Source organism: Ylistrum balloti, unplaced genomic scaffold (assembly GCF_031769215.1).
Source record: "Ylistrum balloti isolate Yb309-2 unplaced genomic scaffold, AGI_CSIRO_Ybal_v1 Utg369690, whole genome shotgun sequence".
Classification (NCBI taxonomy): domain Eukaryota; kingdom Metazoa; phylum Mollusca; class Bivalvia; order Pectinida; family Pectinidae; genus Ylistrum; species Ylistrum balloti.
In genome coordinates, this window is record NW_026781926.1 from 659,904 (window position 1) to 675,996 (window position 16,093).

General features: G+C 40.9%; 1 protein-coding gene across 1 annotated transcript; it reads right to left on the reverse strand.

The window, feature by feature from the left end:
- Positions 1-14,144: 14,144 nt before the first annotated feature.
- LOC132565091 (tenascin-like) lies at positions 14,145-15,413 on the reverse strand. Its single transcript, XM_060229697.1, has one exon. It carries the CDS (start codon positions 15,411-15,413, stop codon positions 14,145-14,147), a length of 1,269 nt encoding a protein of 422 aa, XP_060085680.1.
- Between the last annotated feature and the right edge of the window lie 680 nt (positions 15,414-16,093).

Consider the following 16,093-nt stretch of genomic DNA (forward strand, 5'->3'; position numbering starts at 1 on the left):
AGGAAAGGTTTGTTAGGGACAGAGGGTCACAAGAAATATTGGGTTGTAGGGGACAAGGGGTCTCTAGGAGTTAAGGTTTGTTAGGGACAGAGGATCACAAGTAGTATTGGGTTGTGGGGGACAAGGGGTCTGTAGGAGAAAAGGTTTGTTAGGGACAGAGGGTCACAAGAAGTATTGGGTTGTGGGGGAGAAGGGGTCTGTAGGAGTTAAGGTTTGTTAGGGACAGAGGGTCACAAGTGATATTGGGTTGTGGGGGAGAAGGGGTCAGTAGGAGGAAAGGTTTGTTAGGGACAGAGGGTCAGAAGAAGTATTGGGTTGTGGGGGACAAGGGGTCTGTAGGAGTTAAGGTTTGTTAGGGACAGAGGGTCACAAGTGATATTGGGTTGTGGGGGAGAAGGGGTCAGTAGGAGGAAAGGTTTGTTAGGGACAGAGGGTCACACGTGATATTGGGTTGTGGGGGAGAAGTGGTCAGTAGGAGTGTTGGATTATGGATGAGAGAAAAACAAATTGACATTCATTTTGAAGAATATCTTGAGTAAATAATGTTGATGTTAGAGTTAAGACTACAACCTCATAAAATGTAGCTTCTTTATGGGATCAACATTATATGCGTGACAACCTCAATTTTCTTCACCTCAACTGTTCCTTGTAGACAGCTAGCTTCTTTGTAGTCAGGGATTTCTAGAGTATCACATCAGTTGGTGCAAATAGACAGGTTGTCTGTGATCTGAATCTTTGTAATATGATATCAAAAGGTCCTTGTAGACAGGTTGGCTGTGGTGATCTGAATTTTTGTAATAACACATCAACTGGTCCTTATAGACAGGTTTTACTTGATCACTGTCTCATCTCAACATTGGCTGAAGGACCAGTGAGCTTATGTCTTATTGCATCCATCCTTTTTCTGTCAAAGAAAACACACTAATAGTCATAGATGACAAGGCAGATTTTGACCCAGTTTTGAATAAATGATGTATCCTTTGGGAATGATTGGAGGAATTGGGTTCAAAGGAAAAAAGATATGAATCTTTTCAATGCTTTTTATTTAGTTTAGATGAAGCAGTTTCATCAAACGAAAGGAGGTGAGCGATACAGGTACTATGGCCTCTTGTTATCTCGAAAACCTTGTACATAAGTTTAAATTTAAATTTTAAATTTTAGTCGTAAGAAGTATGAATTAAGTTGTTTAAAATTGAATAGTAATTGTTATCTTAATTGAAAACAATTAAAAATGAATCAAATACAATCTTTCAAAAACATACACATTATATGTCTGATCGGACTAGTTAGATGATTTCACTTTTTCTATTTAATAAAATATACATGGATACAATAGTAAATGGCTGATAAACCTGCAATTAAATGTAGCCCTCTTGTATAATGTTATAGCTTATCTGGATTTTGCCATCCCTAACACAGAAATGCCTGTTATCAGTAGTTTTGTAAATAGCACAGCCTGTGTGGACCCCCAATACAAATTGATATCTACATGTTTTGAAAGATATTGAACATATGGGAACACACAATGGATTGTGTCCAAAATTTAACATGATTTTTTTTCTGTGGTCTGAATGGTATTGATTGCAGAGTTTGAACTACTGTAGGTTAGTGTGGCCATCAGTTGGTTCTGGACATGTGACCAGGGTCTGCTGTGCTGACTTACACAAGGCTCTGCTGCTACCATCTACTGAGGCTGGCTGGAGAGATAGTTATTAAATTTATGTTGGTCAATATTCAAATTGATCCCAGCCAGTTCAAACCACACATCAAACGAAAATATATGGTATCGCTGTTACCTAGCAACCGACTGTTAAATTTATAATTTGCCTGTGGCATATTACTCCGACTCAAGCTGGGGAAGTAAATTATTGGCACGAACAAACTTGTGAATCATCCATTTTTTTACCTTCTGGTCAAGGAGAGCTTGAACCTTCTGGCAACGTCAGTGTGGGCAGTGGTGGTGATAGCCATTTCACTATGGTACAAGTTATTGCAAAAAATCTTCAGTATTCATGAAAAAACATGAAATATTTATTTTTTGAGTTGGCTGTTACAACTAGGGAAAAATATTACAGAAAAAAAAGACATAAAATTTAATTTGTTTTTGACCTAATGGCTAGCCAGTTTGTAGACGAGGACAGGTAATTAGGTTTGTGTACTGTCTATCTCTGTGGGTAGACATACAGCAAAAACACATCAATTTAAAACACGACTATTAACAAAATAAAAACATATCTAGGGAGTCTGCGGAATAGCCTACTCTAACTGTTCTCTCACTAAAGTAAATTGCCAAGCTAGGCTTTATATCGTGGTGTTCTTGACCTCTGAGAGGGTTTTACATAGCTGTTGAATTTTGTGCAATGTGTGTGTCGATTGTTGGTCCTAATTGGTTTAATTGGCTGAGAAATTTACCTGCTATAATCAATACAGCTCCAATCAATAGATATGTGCTACATCAGGTTTGTTCTGATGTCCATTATATATTAACTACTTGGTAGAATATTCAAACATCTTCTTACACATGTGACTTCGAATAAAGTAAACAAAAAATAAGATTCTTCATGCTTTCAGTCAGTTATAAATCAAAAGGCATTAGTTGCCTGGGCTTTGTGATTAGTGCCTCTAAGTCCCGGTGATTGATGGCTGGTAAGGGTTTGGAATAGCCAGTGGTCATCTGCTTGGTCCAGTCTCCCTTAGCCTTGTCAGGCCTCTCCCCCTTCTTTTTCCTTCCAGTCCCCCCACCCCGAACAATCCCTCTACAAAGTCAAGCAATCCTCTCCATCTCTTTATGTACAAGGGTTTGACAGGGATTAGGACCAGTGTGACAGGAAGAATACGAATCAAAAACAAAACAGCCAAACCAACTCAGATATCAATATTTTTATTGATGAATGGAGGGATCAAAATAAAATCCTCAGTATACTGAGATTTCATACTTAGAGTATCTAGTGGAAGCCCTAGGGGCAGAGTAACAATCAGCTGGACTGGTATGTGTCTTATAATGAGGTCTTGCATCAATTAAAATTGCTATGTTACTTTAAGATTTGTTTTTATGACAAAACCCAATGAAGCTGTTGGAAGTCACAGAGAGTTTTTATGAAGCACATTATTTACAGGGAATACCATTACAATAAATCGCCCATAACAAGCTTACAATTTACGTGAAAATTTATTGCCATATTGTAAAGAAAGTGACAGGTGTACAAAAATCAAGCTGTCCAGTCCAATTGGCCTATATACTTATAAACAGGACAGAAATGACAGCTAGCAAAAATTCTCAATTTGAATTTATTTTTATGCTTGGGAAAAGCAATAAAATAGACAGGCTGTCCTGACACGCTGGCAGTTGAAATTTTAGCAATATCATATGTATCATTGTCAGGAATATTTAAAAAAATAATTAATTGGTGTTTTGTTTTTGTATAATATTATATCTAGTTTTAATTATTTGCTTGCGTTGCCCAGTTTAACACCAGATATCTGTACATAGCAGCACTATAGTAACTGACTTTCTGAGGATTGACCAATTATAATATAACCCTTATTGGTATACACTCTACTGCTGGACATTTATGTGTGTAATAATACTAAAATTCCTAGGTTAATGTTGAACATAACATATCATATTTAATTTCAACAGACTCTTCTTCTACATTGCATAATTAATCATTTTTTGGCACATTTGAAAATGAAATGTTCTAAATTTAGGAAAATAATAGTGAAAAAGAACTAATTTATTGAGCCAAAACATTATAAAAAGTCATGAAAATGATAAAAGCTAAGGTAGACTGTATTTATATGTCTTGTTGTGACATGAGATGATTAATTGAGACCTTGGGCCGAAATGCCCTCTGGTGGTAATGGAGTGTAAATTTCTTGGTCAAGGGAGACAATCCAAACATTGAGAAGGTTCTGGTTACTGTTGATGTTGTAAGCCCCTGTGTTGTGAGGACTTGGCAGTAAGCCCCAATCACTAGCCTAGCACAAGCATCTTCACACCAGTACCAGAAGGCCAATATACTAGGTCCTGACAATATAAAGAATTGTGGACTGGTTTTGAAAGTAAATGCTTGCTGACCTATAGTGACCTCTGCTAGTCCAAATTGTCTCTCTTCACATTTGTTTTAAATAAAATATTGCTGAGTGTCTGGAGATTGTGGTGAGCATTCCTGTGATACATCCATTGTCAGCTTGAATTGTGGTGGTGTGCTCACGGGCTATAAAGAAATGTAGTGGATGGGAAATGCTTGGTGTCAACATTGTCTGCTTGGATAATTTTAGGGTAGAGGTCTGTGGAGTTTTAGTGTTCAAAGTTGGCACATACCGCATGTGTTGTGCATTATGACAGGCTGGAATAGAGACAGACAAAAGTGGGGTGTATAAGAATCTTCCCAACTGACTTTTCATTATTCTATTTCTAGGTAAAGGATGAGTAAGAATGTGTACACTTTGATTACAAGACAAGATTTTCAACATTGAGACAAAAATAAACAAGATAATTAATTACATTTATTTTTGAAATAGAACATATGTGACTCATGTCCTTCACTCAGTTAAGAAATCACCTCTGAGGACTACACCCTTCATATACACACAGGACCACACCACAAACCTCATATACACACAGTACCACCTCACACTTATCATATACAAACAGGACCACACCACACACCTCATATACACACAGGACCACCTCACACCCCTCATATCAACACAGGACCACACCACACCCCTCATATACACACAGGACCACCTCACACCCCTCATATATACACAGGACCACCTCACTTCCTTCATATGCACACAGGACCACACCATATCCCTAACATTCAACCATTACCACACCACACCCCTCATATACACAAAGTACCACCTCACACTCCTCATATACAAACAGGACCACAACACACCCCTCATATCCTCACAGGGCCACTGCACACCCTTCATATACACACAGGACCACCTCACACCCCTCATATACACGCAGGACCACACCACACCCCTCATAAACACACAGGACCACACCACACCCCTCACATACAAACAGGACCACACCACACCCTTCACATACAAACAGGACCACACCACACTCCTCACATACAAACAGGACCACACCACACACTCTTCACATACACACAGGACCACACCACATCCTACACATACACACAGGATCACACCACACCCTTCACATACAAACAGGACACCACACCCTTCACATACAAACAGGACCACACCACACACTCTTAACATACAAACTGAACCACACCACACCACACCCTTCACATACAAACAGGACCACACCACACCCTTCACATACAAACAGGACCACACCACACCCCTCATATACACACAGGACCACACCACACCCCTCATATACACACAGGACCACACCACACACCCTTCACATACAAACAATACCACACCACACCCTATATATACAAACAGAACCACACCACACCCCACACATACAAACACGACCACACCCCACCCTTCACATACAAACAGGACCACACCCCACCTTTCACATACAATCAGGATCACACCACACCCTTCACATACAAACAAGACCACACCACACACCCTTCACATTCAAACAGTACCACACCACACCCTATACATACAGACAGGACCATCCCACACCCCTCATATACAAAAAGGACCACACCACACCCTTCACATGCAAACTGAACCACACCACACCACACCCTATACATACAATCAGGACCACACCCCACCCTTCACATACAAACAGGACCACACCACATCCTCATATACAAACAGGACCACACCACACCCCTCATATACACACAGGACCACACTACACACCCTTAACATACAAACTGAACCACACCACACCACACCCTATACATACAAACAAGACCACACCACACCCTTCACATACAAACAGGACCACACCACACCTTTCACATACCCATCACATTCAAACAGGATCACACACATACAAACAGGACCACACCACACCCTTAACATACAAACAGGACCACACCACACCCTTCACATACAAACAGTACCACACCACACCCTATACATACAGACAGGACCATCCCACACCCCTCATATACAAAAAGGACCACAGGACCACACACACCCCCATATACAAACAGGACCACACCATATACTCTTCACATACAAACAGGACCACACCACACCCTTCACATGACCACACCACACCCTTCAAATACAAACAGGAACACAGGACCAAAAACTCATCACATACAAACAGGACCACACCACACCCTTCACATACAAACAGAACCACACCACACCCTTCATGAACAAACAGGACACCCTATACATACAAACTGGACCACACCACATCCTCATATACAAACAGGACCACACCACACCCCTCATATACAAACAGGACCACACCACACCCTTCACATGCAAACTGAACCACACCACACCACACCCTATACATACAATCAGGACCACACCCCACCCTTCACATACAATCAGAGCCACACCACACCTTTAATATACAAACAGGACCACACCACACCCTTCACATACAAACAGGACCACACCACACCCTTCACATACAAACAGGACCACACCACACCCTTCACATACAAACAAGACCACACCACACCCTTCACATACAAACGGGACCACACCACACCCCTCATAAACGCACAGGACCACCTCCCACCTTTCACCTACCAACAGGACCACACCCCACCCTTCACATTCAAACAGGACCACACCCCACCTTTCACATACAAACAGGACCACACCACACCCTTCACATACAAACAGGACCACACCACACCCTATATATACCTACAGAACGACACCACACCCCACACATACAAACACGACCACACCACACCCTTCACATACAAACAGGACCACACCACACCTTTCACATACAATCAGGACCACACCACACCCTTCACATACAAACTGAACCACACCACACCACACCCTATACATACAAACAAGACCACACCACACCCTTCACATACAAACAGTACCACACCACACCCTACACATATAGACAGGACCATCCCACACCCCTCATATACAAACAGGACCACACCACACCCTTCACATACAAACAGGACCACACCACACCCTTCACATACAAACAGGACCACACCACACCCTTCATGAACAAACAGGACCACACCACACCCTCATATACAAACAGGACCACACCACACCCTCATATACACACCCACACACATACAAACAGGACCACACCACACCCTTCACATACAAACAGGACCACACCACACCCTTCACATACAAACAGGACCACACCACACCCTTCACATACAAACAGTACCACACCACACCCTATACATACAAACAGGACCACACCACACCCCTCATATACACACAGGACCACCTCACACCCTTCATATGCACACAGGAACACACCACACCCCTCACATACAAACAGTACCACAACACGCCCCTCACATACAAACAGGAACACACCACACCCCTCACATACACACAGGACCACCTCACACCATACAAACAGGAACACACCACACCCCTCACATACACACAGGACCACCTCACACCTCTCATATACACAATGGGCCACCTCATACCCTTCATATCCACACAGGACCACCTTACACCCTTCACATACAAACAGGACCACCTCACACCCCTTATATACTTACAGGACCACACCACACCCTTCACATACAAACAGGACGACACCTCATCCTTCACATACAAACAAGACCACACCACACCCCTCATATACACACAGGACCACACCACACCATTCACATACAAACAGAACCACACCACACCCTTCACATACAAACGGGACCACATCACACACTTTTCACATACAAACAGGACCACACCACACCCTTCACATACAAACAGGACCACACCACACCCTTCACATACAAACAGGACCACACCACACCCTTCACATACAAACAGGACCACACCACACCCTTCACATACAAACAGGACCACACCACACCCTTCACATACACACAGGACCACACCACACCCTTCACATACAAACGGGACCACATCACACACTTTTCACATACAAACAGGACCACACCACACCCCTCACATACAAACAGGACCACGCCCCACCCTTCACATAGAAACAGGACCACACCCCACCTTTCACATACAATCAGGTTCACACCACACCCTTCACATACAAACAAGACCACACCAAACACCCTTCACATTCAAACAGGACCACACCCCACCTTTCACTTACAAACAAGACCACACCACACCCTTCACATACAAACAGTACCACACCACACCCTATACATAAAATCAGGACCACACCCCACCCTTCACATACAAACAGGACCACACCACACCCTTCACATACAAACAGGACCACACCACACCCTTCACATACAAACAGGACCACACCACACCCTTCACATACAAACAGGACCACACCACACCCTTCACATACAAACAGGACCACACCACACCCTTCACATACAAACAGGACCACACCACACCCCTCATATACACACAGGACCACACCACACACTCTTCACATACAAACAGGACCATTCCACGCACTCTTCACATACAAAAAGGACCACACCACACCCCTCATATACACATAAGACCACCTAACACCCCTCATAAACACACAGGACCACCTCCCACCTTTCACCTACCAACAGGACCACACCCCACCCTTCACATTCAAACAGGACCACACCCCACCTTTCACATACAAACAGGAACACACTCCTCACATACAAACAGGACCACACCACACCCTTCATGAACAAACAGGACCACACCACACCCTCATATACAAACAGGACCACACCTCACCCTTTACTTACACACAGGACCACACAAGACCACAACACGCCCCTCACATACAAACAGGACTACCTCACACCCCTCATAAACACACAGGACCACCTCACACCCTTCATATACAAACAGGACCACCTCACACCCCTCATATACACACAGGACCACACCACACCCTTCATATGCACACAGGACCACCTCACACCCCTCATATACAAACAGGACCACCTCACACCCCTCATATACAAACAGGACCACACCAAACCCTTCATATACAAACAAGACCACACCACACCCTTCACATACAAACAGGACCACACCACACTCTTCATATACAAACAGGACACCACACCCCTCATATACACACAGGACCGCACCACAAACTCTTCGCATACAAACAGGACCATTCCACGCACTCTTTACATACAAACAGGACCATTCCACACACTTTTCGCATACAAACAGGACCACACCACACCCCTCATATACATATAGGACCACCTCACACCCCTCATAAACACACAGGACCACCTCACACCCTTCATATGCACACATGACCACACCACACCCTTCATATACAAACAGGACCACACCATATACTCTTCACATACAAACAGGACCACACCACACCCTTCACATACAAACAGTACCACACCACACCCTATACATACAAACAGTACCACACTACATCCTCTACATACAAACAGTACCACACCACACCCCTCACATACAAACAGGACCACACCACACCCTTTACATACAAACAGGACCACACCACACCCTTCACATACAAACAGGACCACACCACACCCTTCACATACAAACAGGACCACACCACACCCCTCATATACAAACAGGACCACACCACACCCTTCACATACAAACAGGACCACACCACACCCCTCACATTCAAACAGTACCACACCACACCCCTCACATACAAACAGTACCACACCACGACCCTCACATACGAACAGGACCACACCCCATCCTTCACATACAAACAGGACCACACCACGCCCCTCACATACAAACAGGACCACACCCCACCCTTCACATACAAACAGGACCACACCACACCCCTCACATACAAACAGTACCACACCACACCCCTCACATACAAACAGGACCACACCCCACCCTTCACATACGAACAGGACCACACCCCACCCTTCACATACGAACAGGACCACACCCCACCCTTCACATACAAACAAGACCACACCACACCAATCAAATACAAACAGGAACAGACTCCACCAATCACATCCTGACATCCAGCCTAATAGATATTTCAAAAATAAATCTTAATATGGAGGATGTCTAGAGCCCTTTTTCCCTGGAACTACAAGTATTGTACATGTACAACCAAGCCTTTAAATACAGGTGGTGAAATATTCATTTTCTATTTTTGAAAACAGGTCTTTTCTTTTTGCTAGTAAAACTTTGGCTAGAGTTATGTCCCCTGAGTGTACGTCTGAAGCTGTCAGAGTCAGACACATCATGCAGTTATGTCACCATGACATGGCTCTACTGTCTACTTGCCTAAGTCGATCCTCACCATGATTAGGAAATGATACATTTGGAAACATTCAAATTAACTCGGCCAAATTGGTTTTGATTTCTAAAGTCCTGTTCCTGCATTGTAGTCAATAACATGGGGCTTAGATGTTGGAACTGCACTTCATTGTGTCCGGAATTATTTCTCTACTTCAAATCATGTCAATGTGTAAGTGATGCGGGTGTAATGAAGTTCCATCAGCCCTTCAGGAGGAGCCCTGTCTTTGTCTTATCATACAAGATTTGAGGGTTATACAATATGCAGAAATAGTAAGTGGACTCTGTGTAGTTCCACTATACTTGATTACAAGAGTCTCACAAACATGTCTAATCTATTTTGAAGATAACTTTTTGCTCATTAATTTTCTTTCAATTTTCTTGACTAAAAATGCACTTGCTTATCAACCTTTTTTGTATTTAAACTGAAAATAACAATATTTCATCAGAAGCAATTTTAATTTGGTTTTTCAAAAGTATCAAATACTTACCAAAACATTTTTTCTTGAAAAGAAATGAAATATTAGAATAATATTCAATGGCAGATATTAAAGTTGAATTGTTGTTTGGTTAAAAATGCATAGGTTGTAAATATTACATGCTTACTGAGCCAATGAGGCGTGAAATCACGAAGGCTGTCATGCAGTTTATAAGTCTGGGTCATCGACATCTACATCTGGTGCCTACGGCTGCAGACTTCAGCAGACTCTGTCAACAAATATTTAATCAAATGTTTTATCTAGAAGTAAAGAGCTGATATAATGTTTATCTCCTATAGCCAATATATGGGATTGGTTAAAAATCAAATCTGCTAAATGTTGTACTAAAATGGCATATTTCAGATGTCTGTTCTGCTAAATTCATTATAGACATGATGTCGGCTACCTGACATTTCTGTTTTCAAACAGAAGAGTACAGATAATTCTCTGTAAGACTACTATTACAATCAGTTAAGCAGAAACACCAGTCTGGTATGGTTTTACCTCCTCTGTTTGTCATACATATCATGCTAATCTTGGTCTCCTCAGTATTTGATCTGTGTCAGTCCACGAAGATTCTTATTTTGTTTAGAATTTATTTATTTAAAATTCTTTATCTTTCCCCTGAGTTTTCTTAGATCAATTTACTTTTTCAATTGCGCATGAAAAAGTGTAGTTGTAATGATATTCCTTATAGGGAGGAAGTGACAGCAGAGATATGGAAAGGATTTTAATTGATTCTGACTTCGAGGTAAATCAACTTGCTCAGTTTGTAAATTAAAGAAATATTTTCTTGGCCAAATAGGAGACATGTATTTGATAAGAATTGAAACGGTATCAGTATCACTTGCATCACAGATGAGAAAGCGACCAATTACAATGATAGCTGTACATCTATTGACAGGGCTGGGCCCCTACAGTAACAGCTATGGGTCTCTAACAGTGCATTCACTCAAACCAGTGTCATTTCAATTTGATATTCTAGATAGTGAATTTCAATTTCTGAAGATTTGACAGGAAGGGAGTCAATGTGGGCTGGCGATCTAGCGGACTGTCTGGGTTCTCCTTCCAACTTCATCTGTTCCATATTCCCAGGCATTGATTTCTACAGATAAATTGTGACCATTCTCTTCTCAGCAACTTTCTCATAAACTTGCGTCTAAATTGCTAAAATTGCAGGATCTTTAATTTCTGAGAAAATTGGATATTTGATGTTTATCTGAGTTTATGGATTTTGGACTGTTAGCTATGCATTGGTATGACTGCCAAGTCCATCGCCACCGAAACACTGTGTATAAAAGTGAAATAAGCCACAATGATAAACGTCAAATGAATACAAATCACTACCAATCTGCTTTGATTTCTTTTCATATAAAATTTGAAATTGCAGTGTTGTAAAGGATGTTAAGATTTCAGCCATAAAACGCATAAAGGCCGTTATTACTGTGTATTGCTAAATTACAGCTGGTGTTTGAAGCTTTCAAGAAAATTTATTTAAAGTGGAGATCGCAATTGAAATTTGCCAGGGGTAGTTTTAACAGAGGAAATTACCGGTATAGTGGCAGTTCTATTGTAATGCAAACCATATCATAACACCAATTTGAATTCAGATCTCCTATCATAGAAACAACGAAGTTAGCTGTTACAACACTGTAGCATTGATTCATAGGCTACTCAAAATTGAACTTTACGATTTATGTATTTTTTCTACACTTTTTTGTTTGAGACAGATCAATTCTGTCTAAAGGCCAGGATGTAAGGGAAACCAAAAACCATTTACAAACCCACAGAACATTATGGTATATGTGTTTACAGCCATAAAACAGGAAGCCAACGGAACCTTCCACAATAAACTCCAAGTTTGAAAAATAAATGAGTGAAAAAAATGTTTTCAAAAACAAAGGAAATTACAACAACTTATGAAAATAATTATGATTTATAATCCATCTTTTTAAAACACATTTTCAAAAGGTTGAGGTTGGGTTGCACTTGATGTTGAGTAAAATGTGATTTCCCTGTGGAAATAATACATAGTACACACTCTAGCAGACACCCTTGACAGGAAAAAAAAAGCATTAACAGGTATTATGTAGCCATTTCTTGAACTGATCCTGTCAAAATGTTCAATTTCACTTATTAAGAAGACATTTCACACTGCACATTAAGATCGTTGAGGAGGTAGAGTACAGCCAGATTGAATTAGAAGGCAGGGCATGACTCTCATATTTCATACCGGACCTGTTAATGAGTGTGTCATCCTCCACACGGACAGTGGGGAGATTCCATACGATAGGACTGCCTTCCACCAACACCCCAATGTTGTTACACAGCACCAAATTTAATGGAAAGGAGACCAATTGTAATAAAATATAGACCAAATCTAATCGTTGGCAGTCCTTTGTCTACATCACAGAAGGAAAAAATGTCTGTACTTTAATGTGACCGCTAACCACCGATCCTCACCTACTACCATTGATTTCTTAATCTTTTCAACTGTTTCTTTAGATCGCTTTCAGATTTGTTTTGATTATTTGAAAATGTATGTCACTTATGATCTACAGTGACCTTTCATCAAAACTAGAACATATCAAAACTAGAACATATCAAAACTAGAACATATCAAAACTAGAAAATATCAAAACTGGAACATATCATAACTGGAGCATATCAAAACTGGAGCATATCAAAACTAGAACATATCAAAACTAGAACATATCAAAACTAGAACATATCAAAACTGGAACATATCAAAACTGGAACATATCAAAACTGGAACATATCAAAACTGGAGCATATCAAAACTAGAACATATCAAAACTAGAACATATCAAAACTAGAACATATCAAAACTAGAACATATCAAAACTGGAACATATCAAAACTAGAACATATCAAAACTAGAACATATCAAAACTAGAACATATCAAAACTGGAACATATCAAAACTGGAACATATCAAAACTGGAACATATCAAAACTAGAACATATCAAAACTAGAACATATCAAAACTGGAACATATCAAAACTGGAACATATCAAAACTGGAACATATCAAAACTGGAACATATCAAAACTGGAACATATCAAAACTGGAACATATCAAAACTAGAACATATCAAAACTGGAACATATCAAAACTAGAACATATCAAAACTAGAACATATTGGCTTTTGGCAGGAACTGATTATCTGGATTTTTAATTTGTACTCCATATTGATCGACAACAAGTTATTGGATGCCTGCCATTAAAACTAGGATTGAAGCTTCAAGTGTGTCTGTTTATCTGTCCAGTGTGTGTCCAGGTCATCTATTTTGATTAGCCAACAGATATGTTAACACCAGACAGGAAGTTGATACCTCACAAAGACAAACCAACACAAGATTGGTACCACACAGACACATATCACCATCACACAGGAAGTTGGTACCACACAGACACATATCACCATCACAAAGAAAGTTGGTACCACACAGACACATATCACCATCACACAGGAAGTTGGTACCAAACAGACACATATCACCATCACACAGGATGTTGGTACCACACAGACACATATCACCATCAGACAGGATGTTGGTACCACACAGACACATATCACCATGAGAAAGGATGTTGGTACCACAAACATGCATGTCACCATCAGACAGGAAATTGGTTCCACACAGACACTTATCACCACCAGACTGAAAGTTGGTACCACACACATGCATGTCACCATCAGACAGGAAGTTGGTTCCACACAGACACTTATCACCATCAGACAGAAAATTGGTACCACACACATGCATGTCACCATCAGACAGGAAATTGGTTCCACACAGACACATATCACCATCAGACAGAAAGTTGGTACCATAAACATGCATGTCACCATCAGACAGGAAATTGGTTCCACACAGACACTTATCACCATCAGACAGGAAGTTGGTACCACACAGACACATATCACCATCACACAGGAAGTTGGTACCACACAGACACTTATCACCATCACAAAGGAAGTTGGTACCACACAGACACATATCACCATCACACAGGAAGTTGGTACCACATAGACACATATCACCATCACACAGGAATTTGGTACCACACAGACATATATCACCATCACAAAGGAAGTTGGTACCACACAGACACATATTACCATCAGACAGGATGTTGGTACCACACAGACACATATCACCATCAGACAGGATGTTGGTACCACACAGACCTATATCACCATCAGACAGGATGTTGGAACCATGCAGACACATATCACCATGAGAAAGGATGTTGGTACCACACAGACACATATCACCATCAGACAGAAAGTTGGTACCACACACATGCATGTCACCATCAGACAGGAAGTTGGTTCCACACAGACATTTATCACCATCAGACAGGAGGTTGGTACCACACAGACACATATCACCATCACACAGGAAGTTGGTACCACACAGACACATATCACCACCAGACAAAAAGTTGGTACCACACACATGCATGTCATAATCAGACAGGAAATTGGTTCCACACAGACACTTATCACCATCACACAGGAAGTTGGTACCACACAGACACATGTCACCATCAGACAGGATGTTGGTACATCACCATCAGACAGAAAGTTGGTACCACACAGACACACATCACTATCACACAGGAAGTTGGTACCACACAGACACACATCACTATCACACAGGAAGTTGGTACCACAGACACATATCACCATCACACAGGAAGTACCAGGAACAAGGACTAGATTATCTCAGATCTCAGTCATTGTAGCCTTTCAAATATCTTTAATTAGCAGCCTTTAAGGCATTTTATCAGACAGAGTTGATCTTATTTGAAAAGTCCATAAATTGACGTACTGTGGCTAGTTTAAATAATAGAACATTTGTTGTCTTGTTGTATGAAGATGCTCACCAATGTGTCCTTTCTACTTTCTGAAAAGTAACTCAAATTGAAAATGCTTGCATTTTTTTTTTTTTTTTCAGCCCTGAAGATAACGGCACTGTTACAGTCAGTAATAAATTAGTTTCCACAGCATTTCTATTAACATTTAAACTCAAACTTCAGCTTATCTGGTAATGAATGTTTTCAGGTTGAAAGGTCAGTCTGTGATCAAGGTCATTATTATAGAAAAGTTGGTCTCCATAAAGTTTTAGTTCCAGTTAGGAAGTGACACACAAATTACAAAGTGTAGTAGGTTTCCATACAGTAAGTGAAGGACCATTTTTTCTCAAATATCTGATGTTAG